The 17475-nt window shown below is 42.1% G+C and overlaps 2 protein-coding genes across 3 annotated transcripts in view; one reads left to right on the top strand and one right to left on the bottom strand.

Moving 5' to 3' along the window:
* Nucleotides 1-4537, bottom strand: part of trappc12 (trafficking protein particle complex subunit 12) — a 39574-nt gene extending 35037 nt beyond the window's left edge. The window contains exons 1-3 of one of the 2 annotated variants that reach the window (XM_058090374.2): nt 4466-4537; nt 2499-3809; nt 2080-2196 (exon numbers count right to left, since the gene is read on the bottom strand). In XM_058090374.2, the coding sequence (XP_057946357.2) occupies nt 2080-2196; nt 2499-3770 (1389 nt within the window). In that variant the 5' untranslated portion in view covers nt 3771-3809; nt 4466-4537. The remainder of the gene's footprint in view (nt 1-2079; nt 2197-2498; nt 3810-4465) is intronic. The other variant, XM_058090373.2, reaches the window with a different exon arrangement.
* Nucleotides 4538-4586: 49 nt separating this feature from the next.
* eipr1 (EARP complex and GARP complex interacting protein 1) overlaps nt 4587-17475 on the top strand; it is a 40478-nt gene continuing 27589 nt past the window's right edge. The window contains exons 1-3 of the mRNA XM_058091269.2: nt 4587-4829; nt 5755-5838; nt 16020-16152. Of these exons, the coding sequence (XP_057947252.2) occupies nt 4788-4829; nt 5755-5838; nt 16020-16152 (259 nt within the window). The 5' untranslated portion in view covers nt 4587-4787. The remainder of the gene's footprint in view (nt 4830-5754; nt 5839-16019; nt 16153-17475) is intronic.

Raw genomic sequence — 17475 nt, 5'->3', positions numbered from 1 at the left:
AAAGTGTGCCCGTCTGATCTTTTTTTTTTGGGAAAAACACTTGTTTTTCTAAAGTGCAGAAAGGTAATGACAATGTCCACGCTGCATAGATGCTTATTGAAACAAATAAGAGTATATGGCTCCAGCTATAAAAACTACTATAATTACAGTTTATACATGACCCATCTCTACCTTGCATGTGTTACTGAGAGTGGAGATGACAGCTGTGCAAAAAGGTTACCATCATGGTAAGTAAAGGTTAAAGCAATGATACCAAATTCAGATCTAGCAGCTGGGTTCTTACAGCAATTATGATAGGGGTGTGGGGTGTCTCTCTGCCCCAAGGTGGTCTCTTGCACTGGGACAGGAGCAGTTGCATCAGGACATGAAAAAGGAAGATTACATAGGAAAAAGAGTAGGATGGGAGGACATTAAGGGTGACTGCTAATGAGACAGATGAAGTCAGCCCAGGAGAGTATGCAAACATACACTCAATCTGCTGACCACAACACAGATAGAGGTCACAAGGAAGACAAGGGCCGACAAGGGGAAGGTCAGACAAATTCTACCAATTCATTTTGAATATTTTTTTTACATACAACGTACATCTATTTTTGCTACTCGGGTATCACGATTTTCATATTATTACTGACCAGTAAAAAGCATGTATCTCCAAATTGTGTTTTTTTATTAATAAAAAAAAACATATAGTTGTTTTTTTTTATATATTTGGAGGTAAACACCTTTGCATTAACAATAAATGTTCTGAATGGGACTGAAAACCACCTAACCTGATTTAACCTTTACACCACAACAGTTCCAACAAGCATGTGCATTTGACATTTCAATTACATCCCCTTATGCTCTTATGAGATTGGACAAATTTGATGTCTTCTCAAAATGACATACAGTAGGATCAGTCCAGTTATGGTTGTTAGTGCCGCCAGATAAGCCAATAACAACAACAACAACAAAAGCCATAAATCCAATAAACCTTGTTTCCTGATGGCTCTAGGGACATTAATCTTATTGTTTCAGCCTCTGATGAGAGAATAACTCAGTGGTATTCTAAAGCTGGGAGATATTTCATGTGTAGAGATGCCAGCTAATTGTCACAACTGCTTTTACACCTTACTAATAGCAGCACAATGGGTCAGTTGATTGTTCAGACACAAATACACACAGACACACACACACGCTTACATTGCTTGTCATTTCTTGACATCTCTGCTGCAGGCCTATGCTACCTTTCTGGCTCATTGTCTTGCTCCATTATTTTGCCCCTAGCTTCCAGCATCCACCCACACCATGTTGGCAGACAGTGACTGACACACATACATGCCTGCACACACATTTACCTACACATTGTAATATAGGGTAGTGTTGTGTGTACGAGACGTGTGTGTGTGTGTGTGTGTGTCTGTAAGAGAGAGAGGCTGTATATCCCAGTCCAGAAGGCCTGTGAAATATGCACAGCAGTCCCATGCATAATACATGAACACAGCAGGAGAAAAGAACTTGCGAGCCAAGTGCATTTCAACCTCTCTGTCTTCCTCCTTCACCCCCTTCTTTTCGCTGCTGCGCTGACGGCTTTCTTTCTGCTCACATATGTTTTAAATAACAACTGTCTCCAGTGTCATTAGCAGGTCAGACAATATGACAGAGAAAATGCATGATAGCTAAGGAGTTGAACACAAAGTCAAAGGAAAGGCATGCCGTAAATTCCAGACTATAGCACACCCACCGAATTTAAAGAGGAAAATTTTTTGTACATGTCGTCCCTTGCTATAGTGCGGTTCAAATATCGCTCCCTAATATGTAGTATATATGTAGTTATGTCACTGATGCAATGGTCCAGATTTTCTTGGCATATATAAAAAAAATTATGATATTTGATATTGATATGATATGATATTGTATCTTAAAGTAACTGTACTTGTGCGAAACTGGGAAATAATGTTCTATCATTATTAAGATTAGCTGACTATTTCAACAATTTGATAACAATTATCACAAGCTTTTAGCCACATTTTTGTCACTGGTATAACACATCGCCATGCTCTATGTGAACACGAGAAAGTACAATGTTGAATAACTTACAATAAGCTGTTGTAGACCAACAAAGGACTGTTCCACAGAAGCGGCTGTGAGAACTTGACGCTTCATGGCCGCCTGCTCCCCCAAAAACCGAAGCATTAAATCTTTCACAGCATCGCCCTGTGAGAAAACAGAAAAAGTGAAGAGTATATTGTTACCTTTTTGTTTGTTAATTCACATTTTCAAAAAAAAAAAAAGTTCCAAAAGAGCTTTAGTGCATGTTTAACCAAAGTATAGTGTCAGACCAGGCAGCGTCAATCTGTTCTACTCAGGCAATAAAAAGCCTGCTATATAGCTTAATAGGTTATTTTCTACAGTGGTAGTTGCTTCCACATACAGTAAGTTATTGACAAACTTGTTGTGCGTTGGCTTAACTTTTTTTTTTTAACAAAAACAAGTTCCCTGTAAATTGTGTATCCTACCTGGAGGTTGTCAAACTTCAGACCAGGCATGGTGAGTCTGTTGCTGTCTACATATGCTGGGCTATACTGCTGGGTGGCCGCAGCAATTAGTGCCTTCCTGGTCTCATCAGATGGTAGCCATGCATCATGACGTCTGTCCACCTCACTCAGGCTCAGCGCTGTTGCGAATGCATCGTCACTTCCTGAGAACACAGCCTGGAGTTGGTTGAAGGGCTGCGGCTGAGTGGCCGGAGCTGGGGGCAGGGGTTGCCTTGGAGCTGGGGCTGTTTGGGTTGAAGGAAGTTGAGACTTGACTATGAACTCAGTAGGGACAGACCCTTGTACCGAATTAGCAGTGGGGAGACTTGGGGTGCAGGTGGAAGAGACCTGGTGCTCAGGGGTAGTGGCTATGGGTGATTTAGGCGGGCCTGTAGGAATCTCTGCATTGGGGTTAGATACCGAAATGAAGGAGGAGGGGGCCATGAAGGAATCAAAAAAGTCAGAGGCTGGATTAGTCTGTCCATTGTCAGTAAAGAACTTGCTGAGGCTGGGGCTGGGTTGGCATACAAGCGGAGTGGTCAACTTGCTGGGGGTCACTGCCTCATCATTGCCCCCACCGCTCCCCATACTGAAGCTGGGGGACTTGATAAGGGTGGGCTGGAAGCCATCAGGTATCAATGAATTTGGCTGCTTGCCTTGGCTGAATATGGTACACACTGGCACGGGTTCCTCTTTGAGACTTGTCCCTTTTTCTAAAGCTGGTTCCTCGGATTGAGAACTTGATGGACTCTGGCTGTCAGGTTGAGATAAAATACACGATGTGGGTGGCTCTTGGATGCTTGTCTCCTTCACTTTAAGCTCAGACTCTTCATTATGCTGCACAGTTAAAACTTCAATATCTGTATTAATCTGTAAGCAGTGGACTTGTTCGTCAGCATCAGAGCGTGTATTTCCATCATTTTCTTCATTTAGGCCACCATCCAGAAATGAGTCCATGGGGGCGACATCTTCCTCCTCACTGTTATTAGGTGAATCTGAGATCATGACACTCTCCATCATCTGGTCAGTGAGCTTGTCCATTGGGCTTTCTGAGGGAGAAGCACTGCTGTCCTCATGGGGTGTTGCAAACTCTCCACCCAGGTCAACACTTTCTACCTGTGGCAGGACGTAATCTTTGGCAGGTGCCTGTATGGTTGGCTCTGTAAAGTCTTGAGATGGAGCCTCTCGGGTGACATCCTCCACTGTGATGTCCAAGGTGACTGGCCGCTGGGCTGGAGCCTCCTCACTATCCATTTATACTGTTCCTTGCACACTATTAAATAAAATATCCCCCTGTAAATTGAAAAGCACAAGTGTATATATAGTATAGGCAATAAAATCACCCACTTTACTGTACAGAAATGTATTAAGAAATGCATTCATTCATATTCATTCATTCATTTTCCACCACTTATCCCCACTGGAGCCTATCCTAGCTGTCTTCGGGCGAGAGTTTTCGGGGTACACCCTGGACTGGTCGCCAGCCAATCACAGGGCACATATAGACAAACAACCATTCACACTCGCATTCATACCTATGGACAATTTGGAGTCACCAATTAACCTAGCATGGTTTTGGAATGTGGGAGGAAGCCCTCGTACCCGGAGAAAGCCCACACACGCACGGGGAGAACATGCAAGCTCCACACAGAGATGCCCGAGGGTGGAATTGAACTAGGGTCTCCTTGCTGTACTGTTTATGTAAGTATTGTTGCAGTAAACAATGAGTATTTTCGGGAGAAAACTGAAAAATGCATGGTTGTCTTCTTGTTTTTAGCGATGCTAACGCTGGCTTTAAGCTACTCCAAATACGACTGCTCGCAAGCGGCAATTACACTGTTAAAAATAGCCTCACAGAGTTAGACTACATTGAATCTGTTTATCAAAGTTATTTATCCAGCTTTGCAATAAAATAATGTAACTGCTGACATACAAATGCAAACCCTTACCTCTGTATAGCAGCTTGACAGATACAACACTGATACGCACGCGCGAACCCGCCCCCTCAGTCCCGGAAATGAATAGTACGGCGTGTCGGAGCTACCAAATCTAACACTACCGACTGGTGTGGTATTCCTGGTTGAATTTACGTACGATTTAAAGAGTATATCACGTTGAATAAGTACAGTTACGTATTGTTTTTGCAGACCTGAGTAGTACAAATTTGCAATCGCGGAAGTTGCTGCATGTATCCGAGCTGCAGAATAGTCTGCGTTGTTGTTGTTGTAGTAGGATATTATTAATTCGAAAAAAGACAGCTGATCGGTTAAAATGGAAGACGACGCGCCTGTAATATATGGTCTTGAATTTCAGGTATGTATTTCCTCTGAACGGCAAAGAAGCTCCTTCTTACAAACAGGCATCAGACTGTTTCATACATACATAGTATGCACAAAAGCTAGACAAGTGGAGTATGTACACAATATATGTACACAAATATATATGTGTATACGTGCGTGCAAGGACGGTGTTTCGTACTAATGTTTTTTCCTCACTAGTACGTGAATATTATAGTGCAGTAACGTCTATGTGAGCATGTGTTCTATATTGACTAGATAGATATGTCTGTTTACAAGGTATACAGTACTGTATCCTTTTAACAACTGCACATTTCAACCTTGCTCTATTTGTATTGTCTCTATTTTAGTTAAGCATTTAGTTAAGCAGTTAAGTTTTTTATTTTATTCAGTGTGGTTACAGTAGCAAAGTAATTTCCTGCTGAAAACATGGACTACACGTACAGTCTATTATGCCCTGTTATTGTCATTTCCTTTTCATTCATTCACTTATCCTAAAGAGGGTCGCGGGGGGAGGGGGGGGGTGGAGTCTATCCCAGCTGTCTTTGGGCAAGAGGCGGGGTACACCCTGGACTGGTCGCCAGCCAATCACAAAGCACATATAGACAAACAACCATTCACACTCACATTCATAGCTATGGACAATTTGGAGTCGCCGATTAACCTAGCATGCATGTTTTTTGGAACGTGGGAGGAAGCCAAAGTACCCACGCATGCACTTGCAAACTCCACACAGACATGGCCGAAGGTGGAGGAGGGTGGAATCGAACTCTGGTCTCCGAGCTGTGTGGCGTGCACGCTAACCACTCAGCCGTCATTTCCTTTCATGTTACATTCATTTGTATTCTGTTTGCTGTCATGTTATTGACAACCTGTTGCATATTGTATTTGTGTATTGTTTTGATAAACAGTCATTTGCAACTTTTGTGCCATTATTGCAGGCCCGAGCATTAACTGCCCAGACAGCTGAAACTGATGCCATTCGTTTCCTTGTGGGCACACAGTCTCTGAGGTTCGACAACCAGGTATGAGTGCTCATGTATTAATCACTTATCAAGTATTATTCATTCTGCATCACAAAATATAATCTCAGTACAAGCAGATTCATTGGGTTCATTAGATTATCCTGATGTTATGGGGAGCAAGTGTTTATTTCAATATGTATAGTATAATATAGTGTAGTATACAATATAGTACTTAATAAATCATGCTGTTCATCATGCTTGTGGTGGAATATTGTCAATTATCTATTTGCATATTTATGCTGTTTTTAAATATTTTTTTGCCTAAATTAAGAATTTTCAAGATAAAAATCACTCAAAGCATTCAAAAGATATACATTCAAAGAAAAATTCCATGCAAAGACATTGAAGTAGTTTTCTAAGGTGGTCACTCGGTGTCAGTACTGTAATGTCCGGTGAGAGACATACTCACACACCACACTTAAATGCCGGGACAACAGGCTTTTTAAAAAGCACAATAATCACTAATAAAATCCTGAATAAAAACACAGGCTATTGTTGTGGGCATAACCACTGCAAGCTGAAACTCACATCTGAAGCCTTTCTGTCCACCTGCCTTTCAGGTCCCCCTATGGAACACATTTTATTAGGGCTCGAGCACTGACCAGTGCGAAAGCCCTATTGTAATCGTTCCGTTTTTTATTCTGACGAAAGGACGGCCATTTTGAGGGCCTTAACATGCCCGAAAACTCACCAAATTTTGCAAGCGCGTCAGGTCTGGCGAAAATTTCGATCTGGTGGGGGTCCCGAAAACAATGTTCCAAAATTGACTCTCTAGCGCCACCTTTAATTTTTGAAAAAATTGGCCCCCGCCACCAGTTTCACCTATCGTCACGAAACTTGGTGGAGACGTCTATCGTGACAGGACGGACCAAAAAGTCTCAAGAACCCATATTGGAAAACGAACAGGAAGTCGGCCATTTTGGATGGCGGCGGCCTTTTTCGTGCCAGAAGTTGGGGTCGTATCTCGACGAACTCCTCCTAGGGGGTTTGACCAAATGAGTCCGTTGTTGCATCAACGGACACTAGACGGATGGCCGACGTTAAATTGCGAAGGATTTTGGGATATTCCATACGATGTGGGCGTGGCACGCCCCCAAATTTTGCCCATTTTCATATGTCCGGGCCTTGCACGCTGAGCGTAACTGTAGACGTGAATAACTTGGCTCCACGTGGTCAGATCTTCATCATACTTGGTACATGTGATCATGGCCCCGCCCCGAAGGTCCCCGTAGGTCACTTCCTGATTTCGTCGCAGCGCCACCTATTGGCGACAGGCTAAAGGCGTGTCATCTACATGAGGCCTTTTCTGCCAGGAGATTCATCAGATGAACATCGGGGTCACAAGGTCACTGCCTGACAGCCTGGTGAAGCCTGTTGATGGACCATGATGCAGGAAAAGCGCACGTGGTGGGCGTGGCCTGGCGGCGAATGCTCAGGCCTCGCCATTTACATAGAAAAGGTCATCATTCGCCCGCAAAAGGTCGCATGGGCTTGAAAACTCATAGGGGGGGTCAGAATCCAGGCCTGAGCGGCCTGGTGTGGCCCCCATATGAAACCAAGCCAAATTGACTCACTAGCGCCACCTAGAAGTTTTAAAATAATTATCCCTCGCCTCCCGTTGCACGTATCGGCATGATTTTCGGAGGAGACATCACTCGTGACAGGACGCACAAAAAAGTCTCAATAACCCATGTTCTAAAACCAACAGGAAGTCGGCCATTTTAGGTGGCGGCGGCCATTTGGGGGCGGATGTATGGATCGTATCTTGACGAACTCCTCCTAGGGGGTTTGACCGAATGAGTCCGTTGTTGCATCAACGGACACTAGACGAATGGCCCACGTTAAATTGCGAAGGATTTTGGGCCGCTCCATAGGATGTGGGCGTGGCACGCCACCAAACTTTGACCATTTCATATCTGGCCCTGCCTGGTGTCTGGCCTTGCCTTGAAGCAATGTACATCAAAGTCAATACACAGTTTGACTGACAGACTGATGATGTCAGTTGATGGACTATGATGTGTGTAAAGCACATGTGGGGGGCGTGGCCACGGCGAATGGTCAGCCTTCGCCATTGACCATCAAAAGGTCATCATTTGCCTGCAGAAGGTCACAGGCTGCTGAAATCTTAAACGTGAGGCCTTAATCCAGGCCTGAGCGCCCTGGTGGTGCTCCCATGTGACACCAATCTAAATTGACACACTAGCGCCACCTAGAAGTTTCAATTCATTATCCCTCGCCACCCGTTACACGTATCACTATGATTTTCGGTGGAGACGTCTATCATGACAGGACGCACCTAACGCTCCAGAAGCCATGTTCTAAACACAGCGCCACCAACTGGTGGAAATGTATATCTGCCGTAACTTCCTGATTCATGGTCAGATTGTCTTGAATTTTTTTTTGGTGTGTTGGGTCAATCTCTGGTCTGTTATACTGTGTGTACATAGACTCTATAGCGCCACCAACTGGTGGAAATGTATATAGCCGTAACTTCCTTCCACATGGTCGGATCAAGCCCAAATTTTTTCTGGTGGTTTGGGGTACCCTCTGGTCTATGACTGTGTGTGTACATAGACTGTATAGCGCCACCAACTGGTGGAAATGTATATAGCCGTAACTTCCTTCCACATGGTCGGATCAGGCCCAAATTTTTTCTGGTGGTCTGGGGTACCCTCTGGTCTATGACTGTGTGTGTACATAGACTGTATAGCGCCACCAACTGGTGGAAATGTATATAGCCGTAACTTCCTTCCACATGGTCGGATCAGGCCCAAATTTTTTCTGGTGGTCTGGGGTACCCTCTGGTCTATGACTGTGTGTGTACATCGACTGTATAGCGCCACCAACTGGTGGAAATGTATATAGCCGTAACTTCCTTCCACATGGTCGGATCAGGCCCAAATTTTTTCTGGTGGTCTGGGGTACCCTCTGGTCTATGACTGTGTGTGTACATACGCTATAGCGCCACCAACTGGTGGAAATGTATATCTGCCGTAACTTCCTTACGCACGGTCGGATCGGCCCCTAATTTTTTCTGTTGGTTCGGGGTACCCTCCGGTCCGTTACCGTGTGGGCCAACCACTCTATAGCGCCACCCACAGGCGGAAACGTATATCCGCCGCAAGGACCTACCGCGTGGTCCGATCGTCGTGAATTTTTTTATGGCGGTTCGCGGTGTCGGACGGGACGTGACCGCGCACCCGCCTCGCCGCCGCTGTCGCCCCCTCCTGGCGGAAAATTGCAAGTGCCGTGACTCCCTTACCGCTTATCCGCTCGCCGCGGTTTTTCGTACGGCGCGTCCGCGCGCCCGTCCGGTCGCGCGCGCGACCCCGACCCGCGCGTACCCCCGAGCGCGTCGGGGTGCTCGAGCCCGCTCATCACTGCTTGCAGTTTTAATTTATTCTGTTTTTACTATATTGATTAATACGAGTGCAATGATGATCATATGGATGTTGGACGGTGCTAATAATGTTAAAAAAAACTTATATAGAAGTCCATAAACAGGATTTCTATGCTCAAACTACAAAATATATATTCCTTATTACCAATAAGTAATCCTACTTTCACATATCACAGTCGGTTATGTAACCAACTAACGGCGATACATGGGGGATTACAGTAATTGGTGTGATTTCACCTCTATACTTGTCTCAACTTTTTCACACCATTTGGGACCACAGGTGTAGCTCCGTCAATTTAGCATTCATATTCCAGTAACAGGACCAGTAACCGGACCTCAGTTGTTCTTATGTCACACAGAACTCTTGCATGCCAACCCATTTTGTGTTGATTCAATGGTTTCCAGTAAATATGTGTATTCTATTGTATGTATATTTGTGTGTGTCATCTTGTAGAGGTCATTACCGAGACAGATGAGCGAAACAGTTGGCACTAAACATGGGGAGAAATAATTAGCTCTCTGAGAGGAATGATTGAGAGAGAGAGAGAGAAATGTCCGCCTCGAGAAAAATGAGCCTGTTTTCTGGCAGACTTGAATGTGAAAATGGTCTGGCACCAAATGCAAATCTACTTCATTCCAAGTCTTGTGTAGCAAGTCAATAATAATGACGCTTGTTGGAAGTGGTGACAATGCCCACTTGATCTGTGTCATTTTTAGACATTACACCCATCTGATTGGCATTGATCGGATCGTCTGATTATGAGCATAAATATCTGATAGGTGAAATCTGATATACTATTCCACAAGAAGTTCTGGGTTTCCCTTAGGATTTTTATGAAGCTGTGGTGGTGGGCTGTATGGGAGGTCGAGCTGCCGCCGCTGTGTCATGCCTCTGCCTCTGTTAGAATACATGAGAAATTAATTGCTCAACAATATAGTATATTTGTAGTTTCAAAATAACACAATTAAATATTGTTGTATACATTTATAGTTGAGGGTTAATAACGCAGAAAAATTTGTGAAGTTTGATTTTTTTCAATTTTTTTCAATTTTCAGTGATTTTTATAATGTAAAATGTATTATGCTTTTGAATGCATATTGTTTAGAGAAGCCAAACTCTTTTTTTTCAGCAACTAGCTGGAACTCCGACCAGAAATCGTCTCAGGACACGAAGTGGGGAGTGAGTTGCACTTGACGGAATTCACTGCTTACGGGGGTGTCACACAACTTTATGTAAAAAAAAAAAAATCTGAACTATCCCTTTAAGTTGGCAACCACATGCTGGTGGTTTGGTCACATTGATGTCCAGTTCCAACTGTGAGAAATAAGACAGTAAATTACTAAGTGGTTGCACTGGACCTTCATTTTCTCTTATACCGTAGGACAGTATGACAGAATATGTCATATCATTTTGCAACATTGACTTTTTCATACCTTGACATACCTTGAAACAGGTAACAGGCCTAGATGGAGATTGGGTTTAAAAGTTTGACTGCATTACTGCATTAGCTGCACTGTACCATGCAAATGCAAAATCGGTCTCTCAGATTAATGTAAAGCCACAAAAACACTTTGATTCTTATGAATGGCATTTTTTTTAAATCAGGATGTTTTATTCATTGGACTAATTCTTTTTTGTAAGTTTGCAGTCTCGGTTCAGCCGAGTTTTAACGAACAGTAAGAAAAATGTTTTTTCGATTGGCATTTTAGCCGCGAGAGCTCCTTCTGTATCCATAAGCCTTCTGGCCTCTCCACCTCCCATTAAGCATAATGCAGGATGGAAATGTCTCTCTTAACTCGCAGAGCACCTCTCAAATCCCTCGGAGACCAATAGCTGGAATGACAGATCGGTGTGTGTGTCGGCATGGCATTTAAGGCTGCTAACGAGATAAAGTGCCCAAGCTTGGCACCTCTCACCCGCACGCTACTCCTCAGTACCGCTTACTGTCATCTGTGCGGCTAAAGAGCTTTAGCACACAGGCCCCTGAAGTGGGGTCCAAGCCAGCTTGGTTTTATCCCTCTCCTACCTCCTCTTCCCTTCTCCCTCCTCTACATCTCCCTGCCTCCATTTCAACACATAATTAAAAGCGCTGGGCCGGGTGCCCAAGTGGTTCAAAGTTATGAGTCACTCCCCAGGCCTGCAAAAGTGAGGCATAAATCACCTGAGGGGGGGAGGAAGGTTGGAGCTTCTTTCCCCTCACACCTGGGTTTATTCAGGGGGACCCTATTACCAGGCCCTCCAATTACCCTGTCCCGTCAGCCTGAATTTATTTGTACCACTCCCCCACCACCATTAAATTATAACTTTGCTTAATAATTTTTTTTTGCATGGTGCAGTCCAACCCAAGGTTAATAGCTGCCTAGCTGACTTTGAGGTGGCTGAGGGACGCTGCCGCTCCAATGCATTTTTCCCCTCCTCCTCCTCCTTCCTCTTGCCAGTTTCTTTAATCCTCTTGTTCAGCCTGCACATCGCAAACAGTCAAGAGGAGTGAGAGAGGAAGGAGTTACTGTCCAGGGCAACCCCATTAACAGTCCTCTGAGATGCTAAAAGTGTCTGGGGATACTGCTTTCAGTTGTTTGATCAAACCTTGAGACCCTTGCTGTTTTACTGCATTGTGGACCCTGAACTGAATTCAACAGAGGGCTCCCGTTGAATAGTTTTTCCATATAATGAAAATGCTCCAGTAAAAAGACACAAGACCTAAAGCTAGGCTGAAATAAAAGTTTACCTTGTCAACTGAACTTAAAAAAAACTTGGAAAGTGTGTGAATTTTTATAACAGTTGGGTAAGGCCTAAACAATACAACAGTTCAAGGATGTGACATCTAATATGCACCAATATGGACAGTTTAAGAGTGGCATCCCTTGTAAATCTTTACGGGCCCAGTTCACTAAGTATTTAACTGCTGTAGTGTACAAGTGTAGTCCTGGACAAAGATTTCTACATAATATATTTTCAGCACTATAAGGGGCACTGAAAAGCCTTTAATTTTCTTAAAAATGGACAAGGCGCCAGTTTAATAATCCAGTTTATCACATACTACAGTATTAATTGGCCCTGTACCCTAGAAACCGCCCATGAATGATACGGGAAAAGGCCGAAATGATACTGTGTCAAAGCCCAGGGCAGTGATACTGATAAAATATAGAGTTTAACCATGTCCAGTATCAGCCCCCGTAGCTGTCCACTCAGAGCGCGCTGCTCTGGTACCGTGCCCGTGAAACAACCAATCAGAGAACAGCGCACAAGCGTGAACACACAGCGTTTGTTTTGCTGCCGGCTGTGCTCTGTCAACATGTCAGCGGTTGACACTCCCGGCGAAAGACAAATAGGGAAAATAGCAAACAGAATATTAGAAATGGAACGTTTAATCACCATTAATGAGGAGGACACTCTTGAAATGATCGAAAAAACTAAAAATACAAATACAAGCTCATGATTAAATAGTATGTGATAATAAGATCATCACATGGTTTGTCTGGTAACAGGCCCAGTATCATGCCCCCGCATGCCAGTATCAGCCCCTGACCCGAGCGTGAGATCATGTTGAACAAGAAAATAAAGTTTGCTCCTGCATTCAACACAGCTCGCTTCAACCGTATGTTTTAGCATGCGCTCCATAATCAGGTGCGCTTTATGGTGCTCAAAATGCGGTAGCTTTTGACAGCTATAAAGTGGTATGTTTTTTTTTGTTGTTTGAGAAACACATACTGTATTGCTCAGTGATCTCCAATGTCTTCTAAAATGCCATCTCACTAGCGCTAAAATGCGATAGCTTCTATTTTTCACAATCATGAACGTGATAGGAGTCGGGTTGTATTATGAGCAGCCTGTTCAAACATTTTGAACAGCATCTGACAGGTCTTTCATAAAACAGTTGCCGGCACAGTCGCAAATTGACAAAGATAATTTCACTGGTTGTCATGTTATTAATTAGCACTTCAGCGAGCAGGCAAAACTAAATCAGATATCCGGTGGTGTGAACTACCAGTACAAGCTTGCACTGTAATGGATTCAACATTACAGTTGAGAACCACTATTCATCCATGGAGGGTGTACACATATGTGTGGTGTGCACCAAATGACCAGACCAACACCACTTGAGAGATGGGTCTTGATCCGACTACAAGTACACTCTGGAACGGTTTGGTTCATTTAAGCGCCAATGTGAATGCTACACGGATCAACTATGACACATTCTTCAAACCTGCAGAGCCCTTTATAAGGATCTTCTATTCTATCTATATTTAGAAATTGTTTATAATCTATTTAGTTATTATTCCATGCAAGTAAACATCAAGTTAACTATTTATCCATCCATCCATCCACCAATGCCGCTTATCCTCATTAGGGACACAGGGGTATTTATTGGTTTCTAAAAACCATGTAATGTCCAACCATCACTATTGCTATCACATTAATATTTGGTGAAAACAAGGTTTTATTTGCCAGTTGTACACTTTTTACATGTTTATTTTACATTTATGATATGACGGTCAGGTGTGTCCAATTGCAACTTTTTTGCTTCCAATCCAATACCAATACCGATGTTTACTTTTTTAAGCATCTCTGGTATAGTTGCATGCATAATATGCATAATATAGCGAGGTTTGAGGTGCTCAATTAAGCAACCGGGGGTTCTTACCCAAGGATACTTTGACATCATCACAGAAAGATGAAGGATCGAACCTGCAACTTTGAGGTTGTGAGGCAACCACCCCCGCTGTTATAATACAATACTCATTTAATTGCTGCTATCACTCCTATATCAGATATCAATATTGGATTGGGACACATTTAGTGGCAGCGATTGAACACTGCAAAAATGTTGCAAGTTCGGAATGCACCTGAACTTTACATTTCATCAAGTTTTTAGTCAACAGGTTCGGAGAACGTGTCATAGACAGTATGAACGACAAGTCACAAGCGCTGTCTCTGTGTGGCTGTTTATCATTTATCATGTCTGTCTTTTCAAATTATATTTTGCAAGTGTTACACAACATCTCAGCTGGTTAAAAAATAATGCACATTGTAAAAATAACGTATTTGCCCCACAGACAATTTTATTGTTCTGAATATTTTACACACAATTTTGAAGATCACCAAAATTGTTCAGTCAGCTTGTGACTTTACATATTCTGTATGCTTTGTACTGTATAGCCTTTGATCAGATGATCAAAAAAATACTTAAGGTTTACAACATTCTTCAGTAACCATCTGCAAAGATGTGCTTACAATAAAAAAAATACTTAACTGCAAAATAGAAGTCTGGTTACTGAAATGCTGCTATTCAACAGTATGAGGTCCTTTTTATTTGGTCATTAAAACAGATTAAGTAAGATATTAACAGTCATTTTCATTTTCATCGACTCAGAATCAAAATTAGAATTAGAATCAGGTGATTCAGTTTTCATTTTCAAAGGCAGAATAATGATTAAAAAATGTCTAGCTTTATGAAGTTGACAGAGAAAAGAAGAAAGAAAGAACTAAAGCAACAACTGCATCAACATGATTACAAAGAGGAACTTTTTTTTTCTTACTGGAAGCGAGTGAATGGAACTGTAAACAGCAGCTGTTGTGTGGAGCAAAAGCGGAACTTTGGGTTTACCATTGGAGGTTTATTTATTTATTTATTGTATTTATTGAATAAGGACTGGTACGTAATGTAACTTGAAGGAGTGTCTGTCATCACCATGATTACTGCTCCAACAGCAGCAGAAACTCTGCTCCATTTCAAATGTAGAAATGCCTGGATAAATGTAGCTTATGTGTACAATCCCTTTACGACAGACAAGATATTTAATGTGGAAAATAGCTGAGTTAGGATCACTCAAACGAGAAATGTTGTTCAGCTAGTAACACCCAACACTGCGTTGGAACAAAGTCAGCAAAACTGACATTGGATTTTGGATGGCTCTCAATGCTTGCTTTCAGAGACTTTTTTTTTCCAACACCGGTTTCTAACCCGGTAGGGGGGCCGTTGGCTGAAATAAATTACTGGATGATTAAACTTCCTCCTGTTTTGCTGGTAAATGATATAAATAAAGAAAATCAACTAGATATTAATGCAAGATAATGCATATTACTATTAAATTGGAATGATGTGATTAAATTGGGGGATGTTATATAGGCTGGATCTGATTTTTGCAGGGGGTCATGACCCCCACAATCCCTGAGCAAATTACGTGTTTGGAAATACAGCTGGAGTAGTTGAAAATTCTGGAAGATCTTGAAAGCGTTTTGTGCGGGTTATTGTGTGTAGCTGCTCTATAGGAGTCCACAACTATACAAAGGGCCAAAAAATTTGCATAATAGGTCCCCTTTAATTCTCTCTTCAAACTTTCTTATAATGTTTAAATCACATTTTTTGCTTAATTATTCTCATTCTTGCATCATAGAATATTGTACACTGCAATTTCCCCTTATGAGACTAATAAAGGCATATCTTATCATATCTTATCTTGTACACACCATAGCTGATGGCCCAGCATGGAAACCTCATGAGAGGTAAATTTATTAATAAGTGCGTTATCTCAAAAACTAGATCTGCTAGAAATGAAGATACTGTAATATTTTTATTCAGTGGTTTGAAGAGGCCTAGAATCAGGTCTGAAATCTGAGGCACCATTATTATTTTTTTTTTGCTGCTGTTCCCCTGTGTTATGGCTGTAATTCCCATCTCCAATATTCACCTGTAATGTGCTTTTAGATGACTTAAACAGGCCTCAATGTGTTCTAATTCTTCACTTCTCTTTGTCTCTTGTTTTCCCTCCCTTCCAGATCCACATCATTGACTTTGATGATGAGAATAACATCATTAATAAGAATGTCCTTCTACACCAAGCAGGGGAAATATGGCACATCAGCGCAAGTCCTACAGATAAAGAAGTGCTTACCACCTGCTACAACAAAAGTGAGTCCCACTGTATACAAACAGTGTACAGCTACAAACCTTAAGCCATATAATGAACATGTATGTATTGGTAACAAACTGGCTAATGGGATGTCAGCCTCTGCACACATTGCTACAAAATCTTCAACAAACTGTCTGTGCTTGTGATTAAAGGAATATGTCACCCGTGCATTTCCAACTGCATATGTAAGATATTTTCCATGACCCACTTGTTTTGTTGAGGGAACATGTGTATTTACGGCTAAGACGAGCTACGTTAAAAAATACATGTGGTTCTCGTATTTTTTCGCTCAGAAATACGAGTGGTCTGCTGAGTAAATACTTCCATGCAAAAAAGTTCCTTCTCCTCACAATGACAGCATTTTATTCATCATATGCATCATAAATTCGGTTTGCTTACGTGTATCATTTATATGGGTATAAGTCATTTTCTAAACCAGAAGACACCAGAAGACAGTCCAGTGTCCGAGTGTGGTGAGGATCAGTCTAATAAAGGCCTAATGCGTGATGTGCTGCAGGCATTCCGACCCTGGAACTCCATCATTGGAGAAGACCGGCAGCCAGACCAAAAACGGATGTCACAGTCATTACAGAAACAAAACAAAATGCTTACAATTGATGATTAAAATTGATAAATTAATATTTAGAATCATATATAACTTCGATGAAGACTTGTTTGTGAACATGGTCATGTAGTCCATTACATATGGACTTAACTTTTAAAGTGGACGATTGCCCACTTAAACTTTATTGTAAACTTTGTCATTACACACACACTGGCCCAGCTCTCCAGATCAGTAGTGTCTCCTTAACCATTCCCTTTGCAACCTGTGTTAACTAGGAACCTTTTTGTTACAATCAATGAAGATGATCATTGGATTCCCTGGCAGGAGTCTGTCCATAGTGTCCCATCTCTAAAAGAACCACTATCCAGTCTTTACAGAGACTGTGTCATCAAGACATGGATGCCTTGTTTGGGCACTATATGGCCTTACAATAACCAAGACTTTGAATTCTGTGAAAATTGAAAACAGAGGTTGAACTGCTTGCATTGCAATATAAAGCAAAATTATAATAATATATTATAGTGCAAAAATAATGCAAAATTAGTCCTGGCATGGAAACAAGGAAACAAGGGGTACTGTAAGAAAGTTTCAGGACTGAAAGTAAACACAAAAAGATACTTATTAGTGCACCCTCACAATAATACTCCAATATGGGTTGAAGTGCAAGAAAATCCTTTTATTTAAAATGATTGCTTGCCTGCTTACTCCAACTGCAAGGTTGTCTGAAAGCACTCAGCGCTTGTTGACTCTCATCACA

This window comes from Doryrhamphus excisus, linkage group LG14, assembly GCF_037039965.1.
Source record: "Doryrhamphus excisus strain RoL-2023G ecotype Guam linkage group LG14, RoL_Dexc_Guam_v1.1, whole genome shotgun sequence".
Classification (NCBI taxonomy): Eukaryota; Metazoa; Chordata; class Actinopteri; order Syngnathiformes; family Syngnathidae; genus Doryrhamphus; species Doryrhamphus excisus.
This window is presented reverse-complemented; position numbering and strand designations above follow the sequence as displayed.